General features: G+C 54.1%; 6 protein-coding genes across 6 annotated transcripts; 5 read left to right on the top strand and 1 right to left on the bottom strand.

Annotated features, from left to right (window-relative positions):
* Positions 1-1,780: 1,780 nt before the first annotated feature.
* Positions 1,781-2,194, top strand: PHYSODRAFT_376373 (hypothetical protein; the record flags this gene model as incomplete). Its single annotated transcript, XM_009518501.1, has 1 exon — positions 1,781-2,194. A coding segment is annotated over one exon (414 nt), but the record flags the coding sequence as incomplete, so codon positions are not given.
* Positions 2,195-3,304: 1,110 nt separating this feature from the next.
* PHYSODRAFT_472496 (hypothetical protein) lies at positions 3,305-3,964 on the top strand (the record flags this gene model as incomplete). The annotated part of the gene is made up of 1 exon (XM_009518500.1): positions 3,305-3,964. A coding segment is annotated over one exon (660 nt), but the record flags the coding sequence as incomplete, so codon positions are not given.
* A 169-nt stretch (positions 3,965-4,133) lies between these two features.
* PHYSODRAFT_415114 (hypothetical protein) lies at positions 4,134-4,499 on the top strand (the record flags this gene model as incomplete). Its single annotated transcript, XM_009518499.1, has 1 exon — positions 4,134-4,499. A coding segment is annotated over one exon (366 nt), but the record flags the coding sequence as incomplete, so codon positions are not given.
* Positions 4,500-4,596: 97 nt separating this feature from the next.
* On the top strand, positions 4,597-4,785 carry PHYSODRAFT_379326 (hypothetical protein; the record flags this gene model as incomplete). Its single annotated transcript, XM_009518498.1, has 1 exon — positions 4,597-4,785. A coding segment is annotated over one exon (189 nt), but the record flags the coding sequence as incomplete, so codon positions are not given.
* A 210-nt stretch (positions 4,786-4,995) lies between these two features.
* PHYSODRAFT_471805 (hypothetical protein) lies at positions 4,996-5,467 on the top strand (the record flags this gene model as incomplete). The annotated part of the gene is given in 2 exon segments (XM_009518497.1): positions 4,996-5,238; positions 5,255-5,467. 2 exon segments carry the CDS (start codon positions 4,996-4,998, stop codon positions 5,465-5,467), a joined length of 456 nt encoding a protein of 151 aa, XP_009516792.1.
* A 7,044-nt stretch (positions 5,468-12,511) lies between these two features.
* Positions 12,512-13,216, bottom strand: PHYSODRAFT_423472 (hypothetical protein; the record flags this gene model as incomplete). The annotated part of the gene is made up of 2 exons (XM_009518496.1): positions 12,512-13,046; positions 13,128-13,216. Coding segments are annotated over 2 exons (624 nt in total), but the record flags the coding sequence as incomplete, so codon positions are not given.
* Between the last annotated feature and the right edge of the window lie 1,450 nt (positions 13,217-14,666).

The following is a 14,666-nucleotide window of genomic DNA, read 5'->3' as shown; positions in this document are numbered from 1 at the left end:
GGTCATGTGGAGATTGGTCTTCTCACATTCTCAAGTCGGCAAGAACCCTGAGCGGTACTTCTCTAGCAGTGAATAATTGATTGGTGATAGTGGGTATGCTCTCTCGGAGCGTCTTATCACGCCGTACAAGATGCCGCGGGCTGCTCGAGTTGAAAATGCTGCGTTCAACACCATTGTTTCCAGGGCCCGAGTGGTGAATGAAAATTGCATTGGAACCCTGAAGAACCGATGTCGTCGCTGTATGGTGTGCGTACGCAGATCAAGGAAACAAAAGACTTTGAAAAAGTCAACAACCACATTTTGTTGTGTTTTCTTCCATCACCATGCGCCATTGTCTTACCCTTCGTTGAGTTCCCAGCGATCACGTTATAGTTTTCAGGAATTTCCAGCCAACGCACCATTGCGTCAATCTGATACGGTGTGGTGTGGTATCCAACGGCCGAGGCGTCTTCCGCTGGCTGGACGGATTGAAGCGAAGCACGGGCCTTCTTCCGCGTTTTAGTTGATTTCTTGGACTGGCGCTTAGGAGGCATTGTAACCTGCTCAATATCGATAAACCATCGTCAGCATTAGCATTGAAAACACCGCAATTGAGCACACAGGAGGCTGTCAAGGAAAGTAGGAGAACTTACCCACTCTGAAAGCTGGTTTGGTGCTTCACGCGTTACAGGTAAGCGCAGGAGCACTTGTCGTTGTTGCGCTGAAGATAAGAAAAGGATCACACATAGGCGTTCTCATTAAAAGACACACACACACAACATACGAGTTCTACTTGATCGGAGAGATGGTGAGCTTACCCGCGATGTCTGACAGCAATGAGCACGCGTCCAGGCCCGCGTGAGCGCTGGTCGAAGGCAACGACGGTAATACCAACACTCTGAGTGGCTTCCGCACTCTGCGCTGAGTTGAAGTTGAATAACCTACCAGGATATACTCTTCATATAGCATTAATTCTAAAAATGCTGTGTGATACTGTCCCACCAACGATAAGATCCTCGAACAATGAGCAGGATAAGATGAGTCCAACGCGGGTTATTTTTAGCCTCATCGTTTGCAAACGATGACACCAAAGATAAGACAAACGGGTGCGAAGTCTGAAACCCCCTATTCGCCGGTTATGAACTCATAGAGGCTCCAACATAGGATTCTTCTTAACTACAACAATAAATACATATTTTGGTATCTCAAAGCACACGTGAAAAGCATTCGCTCCCACACGTGAAAAACATTCGACCACCCGATATCCACACTTGGATTTCAGCCCACACGTGAAAAACAATTTTTTTCACGTGAAAAAATTCTTTTGTCTATCTAAGCGTTTGTATGCGGATTAACTAGTGTTGGACACATAACTCAGGGGAGTTCCCTGAGGGGACAAGGAGTAAAGGTATAGGCCAGAAGGCCTTTAGATGGAGGTATAGGCCATGATGTTCCTGATCCGAGCGGGGCCGGCTCGCTTAACCCCAACGACCACACGTTGTATCTGACAACATGTCACATGTTGTATATTTTAGACATACAACATGTTTTAATAGGGATTGGCTCTAAAAACGGCAAAAGTATACTTAAATCAAGTATAAGCAAATCTGGGACATAACAAGGCGACCTCCCCGATGCACAGGGGTTGGTGGGTTTGGGTTTGGAACAGAGAAGCCACAGCAAAAAGCTGTCCCAGCTCCCTCTCTTCTGAAATCAGGGGCTGATGCTCATTTGAAGAATCGCCGGCTGAGACGCAAGACCACAGAAGTGCCAATGGGACCAAAGCGCGCCCCCCCAGCGAGAAACCCGCAGTGAGCACCAGCGCTTTTTGCAGCGCTTGGAAGGACGGAGCGCGGGGGAGAGGCGGCGTCTCCAGAAGGAGCATACGGATTTCCTGGCAGGGCGCCGCGACACCGACGCGGACTTTGGTGACGATTGCTCGTCGCCACCGGCACGCACGCCTCGGCCGTATGTACCGCCGCCGATGGGCAAGAGCGTGTCGTTCATGGAGAGGCAGAAGCAGTTGGCCTCGGAGCAGCGGCGTGTGGTGGCTGCCAAAACATTGGCAGGTTCTGGCAAGAAGGCGCATCCACGACGCAAGCAGAAGTCGGTGCATGCGGAATTCATCTCGGAGGACGAAGCCGACGACGAAGATGATGACTACGAGGATGAAGAGGCCAACGAATACGACGACGATGAGAAGGAGCTGGAGGATCTAGAGGAAGAGGAAGTGGTGTCGCCGGAGACGACGAAGGCGAAGGGCAAGGCGAAGGGCAAGGCGAAGGCGAAGCAGAAGCCCAAGACCCAGGCGAAGAAGCCGCGAAAGTCAACGGCTGCGCAGCTTGCGAAAGAGATCAAAGAGGCGCGGCGCGCTGCTGCCGAGCTGCGTTGCATTGCGTCGGCAGCAGCTGAAGAGGAAGGCGCGGCTGAGCTGGATCAAACACGGAAGAAGATTGATGAAGCGAAGAAGAAGACGACGAAGAAGAAGAAGGACAATAATGTGGAAACTTCTCCTTCATCGAACGGCAGCACGACGCCTGTGTCTGAGCAGCGGCCATCGTCGGCGTCGCCGCAGCCAAGGTACAACTTATCTATTTGGTGGACCATCCAACATGTACTAACTGTTGATGTTGTATTTCTTGTAGTCTGGTACAGCATGAAGATCATACAACAAGTGGAGTGGTGGATGACACAACATGCGCAGGTGGAGAAAGGTACAACATCGCATGGCATAGTATACAACATATGCGACATACTACATGATAATGACTGACGCTTTGATTTGATTATACTATAGGAGCGTCTCCGCACTTCAAAGTCCGACACGCGATTCGACTGATAAAGCCGCCGAATCATCCCAGCCTCAAGCGGCCGAGTATGAGGTGCTCAACTTAGACTGCGAAGACGTCGAAACGTAGACTGGCTTCTATGACGATGATGAGGAGTTCCAGCGTACCAATGACGACCGGCACAGAGATGGTACTGCAGACGAAAGCAGCGAGTGGGATGATGCAATGAACGCCAGCGGGTCCGAGATTGATGACATGCCAGCTGCTGGGGGTGAAACTCGGTCAGCCGACGCTGAAACCACACCAGCGGAATCGAGTTGTGATCGCCCTGCTCGTGACTGAAGAGAGCTGCACAAGGACGAGATGAGCGCGTTTGCCCAGGATGAGGACAACATGGCGGACATGCGATCAAGTGGCTGGGAGTTTGGTACGTGATCATCGGATGTTGGCATATACAGCATGTACTCACGAAATCATGTTGTCTGTGGCGTCATGTAGATCCGGCGAAGTTTCCTCCGGATGCGAGGTACCCAGGCTTATACACAGGAGCGTACGGTCCGACTTCTGAAGTGTTGGAGCTGGCAGAGTCGCCGCTGGATTTGTTTCTATTCTTCATGCCGAAGAAGTTCTGGAGAAAGGTGGCAGCAGAATCGAATCGGTACTTCCTGCAGAACCTGGCCGCACGAGTCGACCGAATGTATGCCAATCAAAAGACGCCGGGCAAGAAAACAAGGGATGAGCTCATGATGCGCGAGGCGAAGAAAGACGACATTGAAGCTCACGAGATTATGCACGTCCTGGGATTGCTGCTGGCGCGGATGCTGAACCCACGGCACTGCTGTTTTCGAGACCATTGGTCTACGGAAAGGGTTGGAGCTGTGGCACGCGGAACGTTCAACGACTACATGCCTCGTCATCGATTCGAGCATATCATGGCTAACGTACACTTCACGAACAACGCCGACCCTCAAGCAGCATCGGACAGGGCGTGGAAAGTGCGCTCCGTGGTCAAGACGCTGCGGGAAACCTTCCCGCGAGGATATACTACACCCCCGGTCGTATCGTTCGATAAAGGCGTCATACCCTCCCGCTACCGAAACAACCCGACCCGCCAATACCTCAAGAACAAGCCGCAGAAGTGGGGCACCAAGCTCTTCCTGACATGCTGTGCAGACACAGCTTACTATATGCGGTAAGGAGAACACGACGCGGACCCGCGTCGTTTTTTTTTGCTTAAGTCAATATGTTGTATCTAACACCTGATTGTAATTTGTGATGTTGGATTATACAACATATAGTCTTGAGGTATATTGTGGAAAATCCCAGCATGCAGCGGAACTAGGCAACGTGCCGGACAGCCAGCGTTCTGCAGACCAAAATTCAGGGCCAGCAGCAGTGATCCGCAACCTTGAGGCTGTTCTACCACCACCACAAGACGATGTCTATCACCTCGTGGTGACGGATAGATTCTACACATCGGTCCAGCTCGCGCTTCAGCTACTACAGCGCAATGTGTATTCAATTGGAACTATCACGGGTGATAAAGTCGGATATCCACAAGAGATCGTGGAAAAGAACCGCAATCGCCCTAAGCGCGTGCAGCACGGAGAGGTAAGGATGGCGGTGGCTCGGAACTGTGGGTTGATGACGGGATTAGTTTGGTGGGACCGGAAGCCCGTTCAGTTCTTAGGAACCGGATCAAGCAGAGCAATGGAAACATGCCGTAAGTACAAACTAAATTATCTATTTTACTATCGAGGCTAACTGTGCTTTTTGTAACATTGTAGAGCGACTAACACGGGGCACAGGAGGTAGACGCCATGATGTTCCCTGCCCGTCCATGGTGCGTGATTACCACCAGTGGATGGGTGGAGTGGATATCCACGATCAACTCCGACTCCAGCACTATTCTCTGCAAGGACAGACGTGGTGCAAGAAGTGCTACAAGTCTATCTTCTTGGGACTGGTAGACGTGGCAATCGTGAAGGCCTACATCGTATTCCGGGAGGCGGTCAAGCGCATGGATCTCAAGCCACGAACTTTTGCTGGAGCTACACGCCCAGTTATTGCAGCTCAAGAAAGAAGAGTGGGTAAGTTGTATGGGGTACATGTTGTATGCGAGTGCGTTCGCTGAGCGTGCAGATACATGTTGTATGGGGTCCATGTTGTCGCTAACATTGCTACTCTAGCCTACAGCAAGTGGAGAAGACGACGAAGATGCGAACTTATGGCGCCCTTGCAAAAGGACCACGAGCCGGTAGAATGCCCAGACTGGCAGATCGTGAACGGCGTTCGTAAGCGTCGGCAGCGGCAGTGCAAGGCGTGCTCAATTCTAAAGCGCAAGGTTGGAGAGCGCTGCGCTACCAAGTACTACTGTGCAGCATGCAGCAAGTCGGACACAGCACGGTACGTAGTTCATTTTGGAGAAGTTGGTGATGTTTATCTAACTAGCTTTCTGCAGTTTGTACCTGTGCAACAAGGCCTAGAAACACTACCCAGGGAACTCCATGACGTGCTTTCTAATTTGGCACAATAAGTGGGAAAACGGGCGCAAACGTCCGCACCCGCGTTGTGGGCGCGACATCCAGGCTCGGGCCGCTAGTACTGGCGGAGATAAGAAGCGCAAGCGCCAGGATTCTGAAGAAGACGCCGAAGAAAAGGAGGATAAGGATGAAGAGCAGGAAGCTAGCGAGGAGTAAGCTGGGGGCGACGTGGCTTCGCCTAGTTGTAGAGGTGAGGCTTCCGGAGATGTCGCCAATGAGTAGGGAAACTTTGACTGGTAGCGAGGAAGGCCATTGGTCAGTTAGGTGAGCAAGCATGCGTTTTGTCTTTTGATATGATGATGTGTCATCCTCTTATAGCCGTCTCTGTCTCCTCTGGCCAGTCTCTTGATATAAAGGTCACTGCACCTCCCTCCCAAACTCGATATCATGGTATGCCTTACAACATGATTAGCGTAGCCACGCTGTACCTACAACATGCTAGAGGATTTGCTGAGAGGTCTCATGTCGCGTTTTTCAGAAAAACGCCACGTACTTTAACGGGACCATAGTGAAATTAAGTGTCCGGTGTCTATAACAAGCTGTATCGTACAACATCTGAAAAACTCGATTATGTCCGAAAAATGGCTTGGGCGTTGGGGGGGGGGGGGGTTAATGCCATTTTAGAATTTGCTGAACAGGAGAACGGACATGAACTGGATGCTAACATAAGGACAACAATAAACAGCAACCTGCGCTTGAGTCTTCAGGTACTCCCATGAATAATGGCAAAACTTGGCCTTAACTTTGTTTTAACTGGTTGTACTATATGATGCGGGGTATTTCCCAAAAAGTGGACCCCCTCCACCTGCCATTTCCCAAAAGGTGCCCCCCCTGAGAATAGTGTGGTGCACACTATTGGAGGCCCGCCCACAAACACATCGCTCAGTCGCCAAGAGTCCTCAGAGTTCACACAGGGCCCGCACGGCAGCCCGCCCACAAGTCAGCGAGCAGCCCCCACCCCGACATGCACTGCGAGGCCGGCAGTCAGTGACCGGCCACCACTCATCCAGAGGCCGGAACGAAGTGCGAGGCCGGCAACCAGTGCGAGGGCGGCAGTCAGTGCGAGGCCGGCAACCAGTGCGAGACCGGCAACCAGTGCGAGGCCGGCAACCAGTGAGCGCCGGCAACCAGTGAGCGCCGGCAGTGTAACGGGGTTACACGTACAAGTGGCTACAGTTACTTGTTACTCTAACAGATGCGATGTCTGTTAGAGGTTTAAACACTTCCTCGACCTTGGTGTATGGTACACCAATGGCTACATACATTTTCGACCACCACGACGGGTGGTCCATACACATTTAGGATTCCTATTGGCTGAAAGCAGCATCTTTTAGCCAATGAGTGACTTGCATGTTAGCAGAATCCTGCCAACCAGCCGTTGGCAGATTCCTAGTTTAGAATATTACATTTAGAGGAAGTCAGAAACATAAAACAAAATTGCAGTTCTCATTTTAACCCAAAAACATTATTTGGATCGTTTATTTAGATTAATCTATACACGGAGGCCCGAGTATAATTAACTCTAATTTAAACTAAGCTACGCTTCCTCACATACACGCGCACACGTGTAAGCTAAAGTAGTGAGCCAAAGTAGGCCCATTACACCTGGTAGAACTTTGTAGTCCGTCCAACGACCGACTACCTGAACGTTCGTACGGAGCTGTACGAACGAGGAGCCGAGAACCTTTTCATGAGCGCGGAGGTGCCCATGGAAAGCTCCACTTCGCCTGCAACTCATGTTGCACGCGCTAACTGCCTCCACCTGTCGGATCCAGAGTGGGAGGCACTTCAACGACTGTCAACAGTCATTGGAGAAGCGGCTGTAGCTGTAATGCTGCGCACACTATCGCCGACGGAGCAACACGGTGTTGCTCTGGGATTCATCATGAAGGAGCAGCGTGATGCTGCTTCCTCTATCACGGTGGCGTCGGGGACGACACCGCGCGAGCAAACGTTGAAGCTAAATGTGAGCAACTATGTCAGAAGAGAGGGCGAGCCTCTCCTCCGTTGGCTTGTCGAACTCGACACTGCCATCGCGGCTCAACGTATCGTCGACCCGTTGTCCGAGGTTACGTTCGCCGTGGCATGGCTTGGCGGACGAGCGAGAAGTTGGGCGTATGGACGCCGACTCTGATCCTATGTGCTTCAGCACGTATGAGGGTTCAAGGAGGAACTCAGACAAGCGTTTGAGCCCCCGCAAAATGAGTTTCGGTCGAGGGCACAGTTCCTCGAGCTACAGCAGGGTAAGCATGATGTCCATGCTTACGCGCAGAGAGCACAGTACTTGGTCTCGAACATCGTGACCAATCCGATCGACGAGGCGACCAAGGTCGTCACGTTCATGAAGGGGCTGAGAGATGGGCCTGTGAAGACCTATCTCTTCCGTGAGTACCCGAGTACTCTCGAAGCTGCAATTACTCTTGCAATGCAGGAGGAGTTTAGCCTGCGGCAGGCTAAGCTGCATGCACATGTGCCGAGGCCACAGCCACGCCCGGTAGTGAGGAAGGGAGGCCCAGAACTCGTGGACCTCTCGAGTGCTGCAACTGCTGGACCCCAGCAGTCGCAGGGAAACAATGTGCGATGCTACCGATGCGGTAGAGTCGGTCACTTTGCTCGGGAGTGCACGGCCCCCGTGCACCAGCAGGGTGGCTATCGCGGCGGTGCCGGGGCACCGTCGCAACCAAACAAAAAACGCTGGACGCCAGTAGGCGCGGGGAGCCCTACTGGAAATGCAGTTCCGCGTGTCGACCTTGGACACGCGACACTGAGGACTGCAGCCCCCAGTGAGTTTCATTCTCACTGCAAGAACCAAGATGACAAGCCTGACCTTGTCATCCTGAATGGGAACTCGATGAGAGCAAGCGGCTCTCTCCGTGCTTTGGTAGATTCTGGTGCGTCGAAGAACTTTGTTCGACTGCGAAGTCTATCAAGGCTTGACTTCGAGTATTTAAAGATACATCGAAGTATGTTGGAAGTACGACTGGCAACGGGTGCCGTCGTGAAGACCGAGAAGCGCATGGTACGCGTGCGCTTCACGTATGAAGATCAAGAGTTTGTCGAGACCCTTATCGTCCTGGATCTGGACGATAAGTTTGACATTGTATTGGGCATGCCGTGGCTTGCACAGCATGATCCGGTCATCGATTGGGAGAAGCGCACTCTCGTGCGCTTCGGTCGCGACAGCGGAACAGTGAGCGACGGCCCTGGGCGCGCGCGAGCACACGCGCAAGAGCAGCTAGCGTCGGCGTTGCCGCCGACAGCTAATGAAGGAAATGTGTTGACCTCGGAGGTCGACACCCGCTTTTCAGCGAATCAGGAAGAGTCTCCGGCCTCAAGGGGCACGGATGACGCAGGCGAGTCACACGCCTCAGCCGTGGAGGCTGACGCGAATCTGATTAGATCAGGTCTGGCCAATAATAAGAGCCAAGGTGGCGTAACGCCGTCGACTCCGGGAGTCGATGGCTTGGGTGAATTTGATTCGTCGGCTCGGGGAGCCGACGCTGCAGGCGGTGCGGACGGTTGCAAACGTCCCGCACCGGAAAAACTTGCATGCTATCGTGCAGCCGGGCTGCACGACGAAGCGCCGGGCGACCAAGCCGGGCTTGAAGTCGCTCGCCCGCGGGATGAACCCGCCGGCGGTACTAAAGAAGAACACCCGTCCACGGCTGGGCCTGGACGAGGTCAAGAACCAAGCGGAGCCGGGCTCCGCAAAACAAGAAGACGGCGCATGCGAAGGTCGCTGCGCAAGTCTCGGCCTGGGGCCGAGACGCTACAAGGAATGTCTGCCGGGCAGACGGAGGCTGAGAAGCCGGACGTCGAGACGCTGAACGTCTTGACGCATACCTGTGCCGGGTTTCGGTACAGGGAGATGACTCTCGCTAACCCTCCGACGCAAGCGTCGGAGTTGACTTCGCTTCCAGGCATGAGCTGGAAGCGCTTCGCGCGTGACTTGCACGATGGACGCATCGAGCAAATATGCATTCTCTCGGACGCCGAGAGAACGAAGAGCGAGAATGAAGAACTGAGGCAGTTCTTCATGGAGACCACCACTGAGAGCGAGTACACTCTCAGTGCGAAGACGAAGAAGGAGCGCTTTGAAGAGCAGAGCTGGGACTCGTTTTCAACGAGTCCCTACTACGAGATCTTACGGGAGTACGCGGACGTACTTCCGGAAGAGATTCCTGCGGAGCTTCCGCAGGATAAGGGCATCCAGCACGAGATTGATCTCGTGCCGGGGACGAAGTACTGTGTCACGCGGCAGTGGCCACTGCCGCGAGAGCAGGTCAAAGCGATCGACGACTTCTTCGAAAGTCGTCGCAAAGCTGGACAAGTGCGGGAATCGAAGTCCCCGCACAGTGCTCCGACGTTCTGTGTCAAGAAGCCACAGGGCGGCTGGCGCATCGTTCATGCGTATAACAAGCTGAACGATGCGACGATACCGGCGCAGACACCGATACCGCGAAAAGATGTTATCATCGATTCGATGGCCAGGAGCACTATCTACAGTGCTCTTGATCTGCGCGATGGGTTCTATCAGATCCTCATGCGTGAGAGCGATATCCCTGTCACGGCTGTGAGCACGCCGAGCGGCATGCTCTGGGAGTGGCTAGTGATGCCGCAGGGTCTGAAGAACGCCCCTGCGACCTTCAACAGGTGCGTGACGCACTTGTTGCGCTCGGTGCGCGACTTCGCACCGAGCTACTTCGACGATGTGTTCGTCCACAGCCGGGCTGCGGACGGGATGAGCGATGTTGAGATGCACAAGGTGCATCTCCGGAAGCTGCTTGCGCTCATGCGCAAGCACAAGCTCTATGCGAACCTGAAGAAGTGCATCTTCGGGGCGAGCGAGATACCCGTGCTCGGGTGTCTCGTCGGGAAGAACGGTGTCCGCCCTGACCCTGAGAAGGTCAGAGTGATCAATGAGTGGCCGACGCCGTCGAACGTCAAGGAACTGCGGCAGTTCCTTGGCTTGGCCACGTACTTGTCCAAGTACATGAAGGACTACGCGGGCATGATACGCCCGCTGTCACAGCTCCTGAAGAAGGACGCCGAGTGGGTTTGGACTGCTGAGTGTCAGCAGGCCTTCGATGCAATCAAGCGGGGCTTGACTGAGGCGCCGATCTTGGCGGTGGCCGACCAAGATCGCCCATTCCACGTTGTATGTGACGCATCCGACTTCACAATCGGATGTGCGTTGATGCAGCACGATCACGAGGGTCGTGATCGTGTCGTCTACTACCAATCGCGTCAGCTGAAGCCAGCTGAGCGCAACTACCCGGTACATGACAAGGAGCTCCTTGCCATGAAGTATGCACTCGCGAAGTTCCGAGTGTATCTACTCGGAAGCAAACCGTTCGTGGTCTACCCAGACCACACGTCGCTGCGGACAGCTGTGAAGTCGCCGCACATCTCGCAACGGATGGCGAGATGGCTCTCATTCTTCGCAGAGTATAACTTCCGGGTTGAGTACAAACCCGGAAGACTCAATGTGGTGGCCGACGCGCTCTCGCGTCAACCTGACTACGCCACGACTGATGCCGACGTCAATGCCATTGACGCCATACGATCGAGCACCCCAACGTCGTCACTGTTGGGCGACGTGAAGGTCGCGTACGCGCACGACGCGGACGCGAAGCTCTTGCTGGCCTACGGCTCAGCGCCTTCTGACCAAGCTCGTCAGAAGCTGCCGAAGCATCTTCGTGCTCGTGCACACCGTTACCGGGTGCACGACGGGTTATTACTCTACACTGCAGTCGACGACAACGCGGACCGCGTTGTCGTGCCCAATGACCATGACCTGCGACTCAGGATCATGTACGAGTATCACGATGCACCGACTGCGGGGCATCCGGGCCGTGAGAAGACATACCTTCTTCTCACGCGAGACTTCTACTGGGCCCACCAGTACAAATGGGCGCGCAAGTACGTCCGTGCTTGCGAGGTTTGTCAACGTGTGAAGCCTGCGCCTTTCGCGCAGGCTCCCTTGCAGTCACTACCAACTCCACGAGAGTGTTGGCAGTCCATGTCTTTGGACTTCGTGTTCGGTCTTTCACCGGACGTCAGGGGAACACGGGCGTTGTGGTCTTTGTTGACCGCTTCAGCAAGATGATACATCTTGCTGAAGCAAGATGATACATCTTGCTGCGGTACCCGCTGAAGTGACTGCGAAGCAGACTGCACGTCTGTTCGTCGACATGGTGTTTAAACACCATGGCATGCCGATCGACATTGTGTCGGGTCGAGACCCGCGCTTCACTGCGCACCTTTGGCAAGAAGTGTTTACACTTCTTGGGAGTCAACTTTCGATGTCGACTGCGGACCATCCGCAGACGGACGGGCAGACCGAGCGCGTGAACCGCGTGCTCGTAGACGTGCTTAAGAGCTATGCTCACTCGTTCCAACACTGGAGCGAGTGTCTGCCGATGGCGGAGTTCGCCATCAACAACTCGGCGCATGCCTCGACTGGGCATACACCATTCTACGTGAATGCCATGAGGCACCCACGCCTCCCGAGTCTACTCGGGATGGTGGCTCCTTCCTTAAGTGGGGGAGGATCTCCGACTGCACCGCAGCAGCCGCAGAATGCCGCTGACACTTGCACAGTGTCAGCCGCGACTACGCGCTAAAAGAAGAAGAAACACGCGTCTGTGCAGGACACAGACGCCGACAAGAGCAAGAAGAAGAAGAACGGGTCTGTGCAGGGCACAGACACCGCGAAGACGAACGCAGATGCCGGGCCTACTGCTAGAAACGAGCTGAACGAGTCCAGCTCGGACGCAATCAACTTCGTGCAGCGCAGACAAGCCGTCATTCGGTTTGTCCAAGACACTATTGCAGCTTCTGTCGACCGACAGAAGCTGAACGCAGACAATGTTGGTAGGGGCAACACTAATGAATTCAAGAAGGGTTCATTGGTTTTGTTAGCTACTCAAAACCTGCCTAAACATGCCGTTTCCGACTTCGGGGCGAGCAAGCTCGCTCCGCGCTTCATCGGACCGTTCACTGTGTTGGCACGACATGGCAACGCCTACACGCTAGACATTCCATCTAGCATGCGCCTCCATCCGACCTTTTACGTCGGGCGGCTGAAGCCATACCTGCAGCACGAGCCACCTAGCTCGGCTGGCCCGAAGCGGAAGCTCCAGCGCGTGAACGCGCTGGACCAAGCGTGCGACGCGACCTCCCACGTCGACAGAGATGGATGCCCGACGCGGTCTGCGAACCCTGAGCGACTTGAGCCCTCAGGATCGCCACCTCCTGCTTCAGAGCGGCGAACTCCCGGCTCAGATGCTGTTCCACAGCAGCGACACGCTCCTCGAGCGTCGGACCAAGGTCAACCCCAGGTTGACCATACCCGGGGCGTGTTCCCACCACCGCCGCCTCCGATCCGCGACGCCCGCGGCTCAACACGCTGGATTGTTGAGCGTATTGTGAACCATAGTATCCCGAAAACGAACCGGCAGCCTGTTCGTTATCGTATTCGTTAGAGAAGGTTTCCGCCCCACCAAGATACATGGGAGCCACGGGACGTCCTGCTGCAGGACGTTCCGGAAATGGTGAAGGCGTACGAAGCTCACCACGCACTGCCGACGCGAAAGTAGTGCGAGCGCTGTGGTCACCTACAGCGCCCGAAGTCCCACGATCGTCGCGTTCCTCGCGTGCCAAGAACTTGGCGCGGCGATCCTTGAGACTCGCAGGTACCCGAATCGTCGTGTACCCGTTTAGGTCGCGGTCCCTCAAGCGCACCGCACCCGGAAGATACAACGTGCACTGTTGGCCTTCGGGCACAGCGCATGGAATACCAGCACCCACAGACGATCTGTGGAGCTGCTCCAGCCGCCCGCGCGTCGAGAATGTCTCGAAGCGTTCACGGGCATGCTTAACCCGCTCTCGGTAAGCAGCCGGTTTCTTGTTGAAGTTCTCAACAAAAGCGTTCCAACTTTGACACTGCCACTCAGGCACTTTGCTGCGAGAAGAAGTCTTCTTGCTGGAGAAGTATCGGAGCTCGTGGAAGAGCCCGATGTAATAATCGCGCCTTTGATTCGTTAACGGATCAAAGTGCTGCTCCTCCGCAACAGCATCGTCGTGGATACCGCTGCATACGTACAGCGGGATTTCGTTTGGAGGCACAGTGTTGCCCGCACGGTCTGCGATCTCTGACGCAGACGGCATCCACGGATCGCGCGCTGCCTGAGCAGCGCGCGGAGAGCTTAAAGCCCCAGCAGCAGAGAGCGGAGTTTCGCTCTCGCCGCGTGAACGCTTCGAGCATCGAAGCATCCGCGTCGTCTCCTTCACGAGGGCGTCTCGATCCGGCATGCGGGTCGAGACTATCGCTGTCGATAGACTCCTTGCGCTTGCTGGAAGAGGCCTCGCCCTCTTCCATCTCCACGTCGCCGTCCTCGAAGTCAACGGCGTCGTTGACTACAGAAGAACCTTCGAGGACAATCTCCGGTTGAGTTGTCCCCGCCGCAGCCTTGGCAGCAAGAGCGTCACGCTTTGCTTTGAGACGCTCGCGGTACTCGGAGATAGAGAGAGTCTCTATCCCGGCGGAGGACTTCCCCTCTGCTGTAGCGTTGGTCTTCTTCTGAGGCGAGCTCATTGCGGAATGAGCTCGAGTTTCTTTCTCCCAACGTGAAGAATGACAAATGGTCAATTTCCTGATTGACGTGCGGTGACTCGGCGCGTCTAACCTTGAGGGGGGGGTAACAGGGTTACACGCACAAGTGGCTACAGTCACTTGTGACTTTAACAGACACGACGTCTGTTAGAGGTTCGAAAGACTTTCTCGTCCATGGTGTAGACACACCAAAGGCTACATACATTTACGATCACCACGACGGGTGGTCCATAGAGACTTAGGATTCCTATTGGCTGAAAGCAGCATCTTTTAGCCAATGAGCGACATGCATAGCATTGGAATTCTGCCAACCAGCCGTTGGCAGATTCCCAGTTTAGATTATTACATTTAGAAGAAGTCAGAAACATAAAACAAAAATAGCAGTTCTCATTTTAACCCAAAACATTATTTGGATCGTTTATTTAGATTAATCTATACTCGGAGGCCCGAGTATAATTAACTCTAGTTTAAACCAAGCTACGCTTCCTCGTACACGTGCGCACACGTGTAAGCTAAAGTAGTGAGCCAAAGTAGGCCCATTACGATTGTAGTTGTCTATCTTTTCATGAAACACATTGAGAACAATGAGTGCGTCTTGACACAAAGGATCTTGAGCAGCAAACACAGAGTTATCGTTGCCTTCGTCGTATCGATGAAACTGCTCACGCGTCTTGCATTCCTTCGAAGCTACCCATTCCATCAGCTCCGCCATTGTCGATACGTCGAACAGCCCGTTCG

Source organism: Phytophthora sojae (genome assembly GCF_000149755.1).
Source record: "Phytophthora sojae unplaced genomic scaffold PHYSOscaffold_1, whole genome shotgun sequence".
In the NCBI taxonomy this organism is placed as follows: Eukaryota; Oomycota; class Peronosporomycetes; order Peronosporales; family Peronosporaceae; genus Phytophthora; species Phytophthora sojae.
This window is presented reverse-complemented; position numbering and strand designations above follow the sequence as displayed.